Source organism: Onychostruthus taczanowskii, unplaced genomic scaffold, assembly GCF_017590055.1.
Source record: "Onychostruthus taczanowskii isolate IOZ18803 unplaced genomic scaffold, ASM1759005v1 scaffold64, whole genome shotgun sequence".
NCBI classification, from domain to species: Eukaryota; Metazoa; Chordata; class Aves; order Passeriformes; family Passeridae; genus Onychostruthus; species Onychostruthus taczanowskii.
Window position 1 is genome coordinate 3,161,832 of NW_024504122.1, and position 1,208 is coordinate 3,163,039.

General features: G+C 65.4%; 1 protein-coding gene across 1 annotated transcript in view; it reads left to right on the forward strand.

The window, feature by feature from the left end:
- Positions 1-916: 916 nt before the first annotated feature.
- FBXW8 (F-box and WD repeat domain containing 8) overlaps positions 917-1,208 on the forward strand; it is a 55,474-nt gene continuing 55,182 nt past the window's right edge. The window contains exon 1 of the mRNA XM_041420260.1: positions 917-1,208. This exon is cut by the window's right edge and continues 272 nt beyond it. Coding sequence (XP_041276194.1) covers positions 917-1,208 — 292 coding nt within the window.

The window sequence follows — 1,208 nt, forward strand, 5'->3', positions numbered from 1 at the left end:
CTCAACAAAGTTGTTTGGGTTCTTCCTGGACACCTGTTCATAAGCTGGGTTTTATAAACAGCACAGGCAGCAACCAGCTGGAGGAGAGAAACCAGCAAGTGGCCAGTGGGGAAGGCAGAGGTGGACACCAGGGTGGGGGGAACTGCACAAGCTGCTGCTGAGAGCATGGGCTGTGTTTTACAGTCTATTCTAGAAGGACCAGCTGTTTGACTTACACCAACACATCACTTACCTGCTGTATTTCCTTGAGGACTCCTCAGGAATCATTCTTGAGTGCTCATGGCCTCTCTGCTGGACTGGCTGAAGCAGCAGAAGCTTCGCAGCTGTGGTTCAGTATTACTTGAACGCAGCCTTTGAGCACCAAGGTGTGTTGATGGCGGAGAGGAACTGAGCCAACTTCGTGTCCCCCCCAAAACGCCATTGATGTGGCAGCTCTTGGGCTGAGGTGACTGCAGGAGGTGGGTGTGATTCAAGCAGCAAAACACCTTCCCAGCAGGTGTGGTGGGCACGGCAGCGGTGGGGTCACTCCTGCCCACCACTCGGCTTCAGACATGGCCAAGAGAAAGGGAAAATTGGCCTCGAAGAGGTACATGGGTCACTCAGAGCAGCCACTTGCATGGGCAACAACCCTGCCGTGGGAGCGGCTTCTCCCCGCGGGACTGGCCACGGCTGTGAGGGGACCGAGGGCTCCCAGTGGGACCGGCCATGGGTGAGGGAGCTCTGGGTGCCCAGCAGGACCCTGCCCTGTGCCCGGCCATGGCCGTGAGGGGGCTGAGGGCTCCCAGCGGGACCCTGCCCTGTGCCCGGCCATGGCCGTGAGGGGGGCTGAGGGCTCCCAGCGGGACCCTGCCCTGTGCCCGGCCATGGCCGTGAGGGGGCTGAGGGCTCCCAGCGGGACCCTGCCCTGTGCCCGGCCATGGCCGTGAGGGGGCTGAGGGCTCCCAGCGGCGCCCGGAGCCCAGGCCGACCCTGCCGTCGCCGCGACTTCGCTCGGCCGCCCGCGGCTCTCCAGAGCCAGGCCAGGCCCTCAGGCCGCCATCGCTGCCCTCGTGCGGGACCACAAAACGACGGCCCCGGCCGCAGCACCGGTTTCATTCCCGGGCACCGGCCCCGGTCCCGGCGGCGGCGGAACCTTGTGGCGGCGGAACGCGCGGGCGCGGGGCGCGGTTTCCGTGCCGCGCCGGGCCGGCCCCGCCGCCATGGCCGCG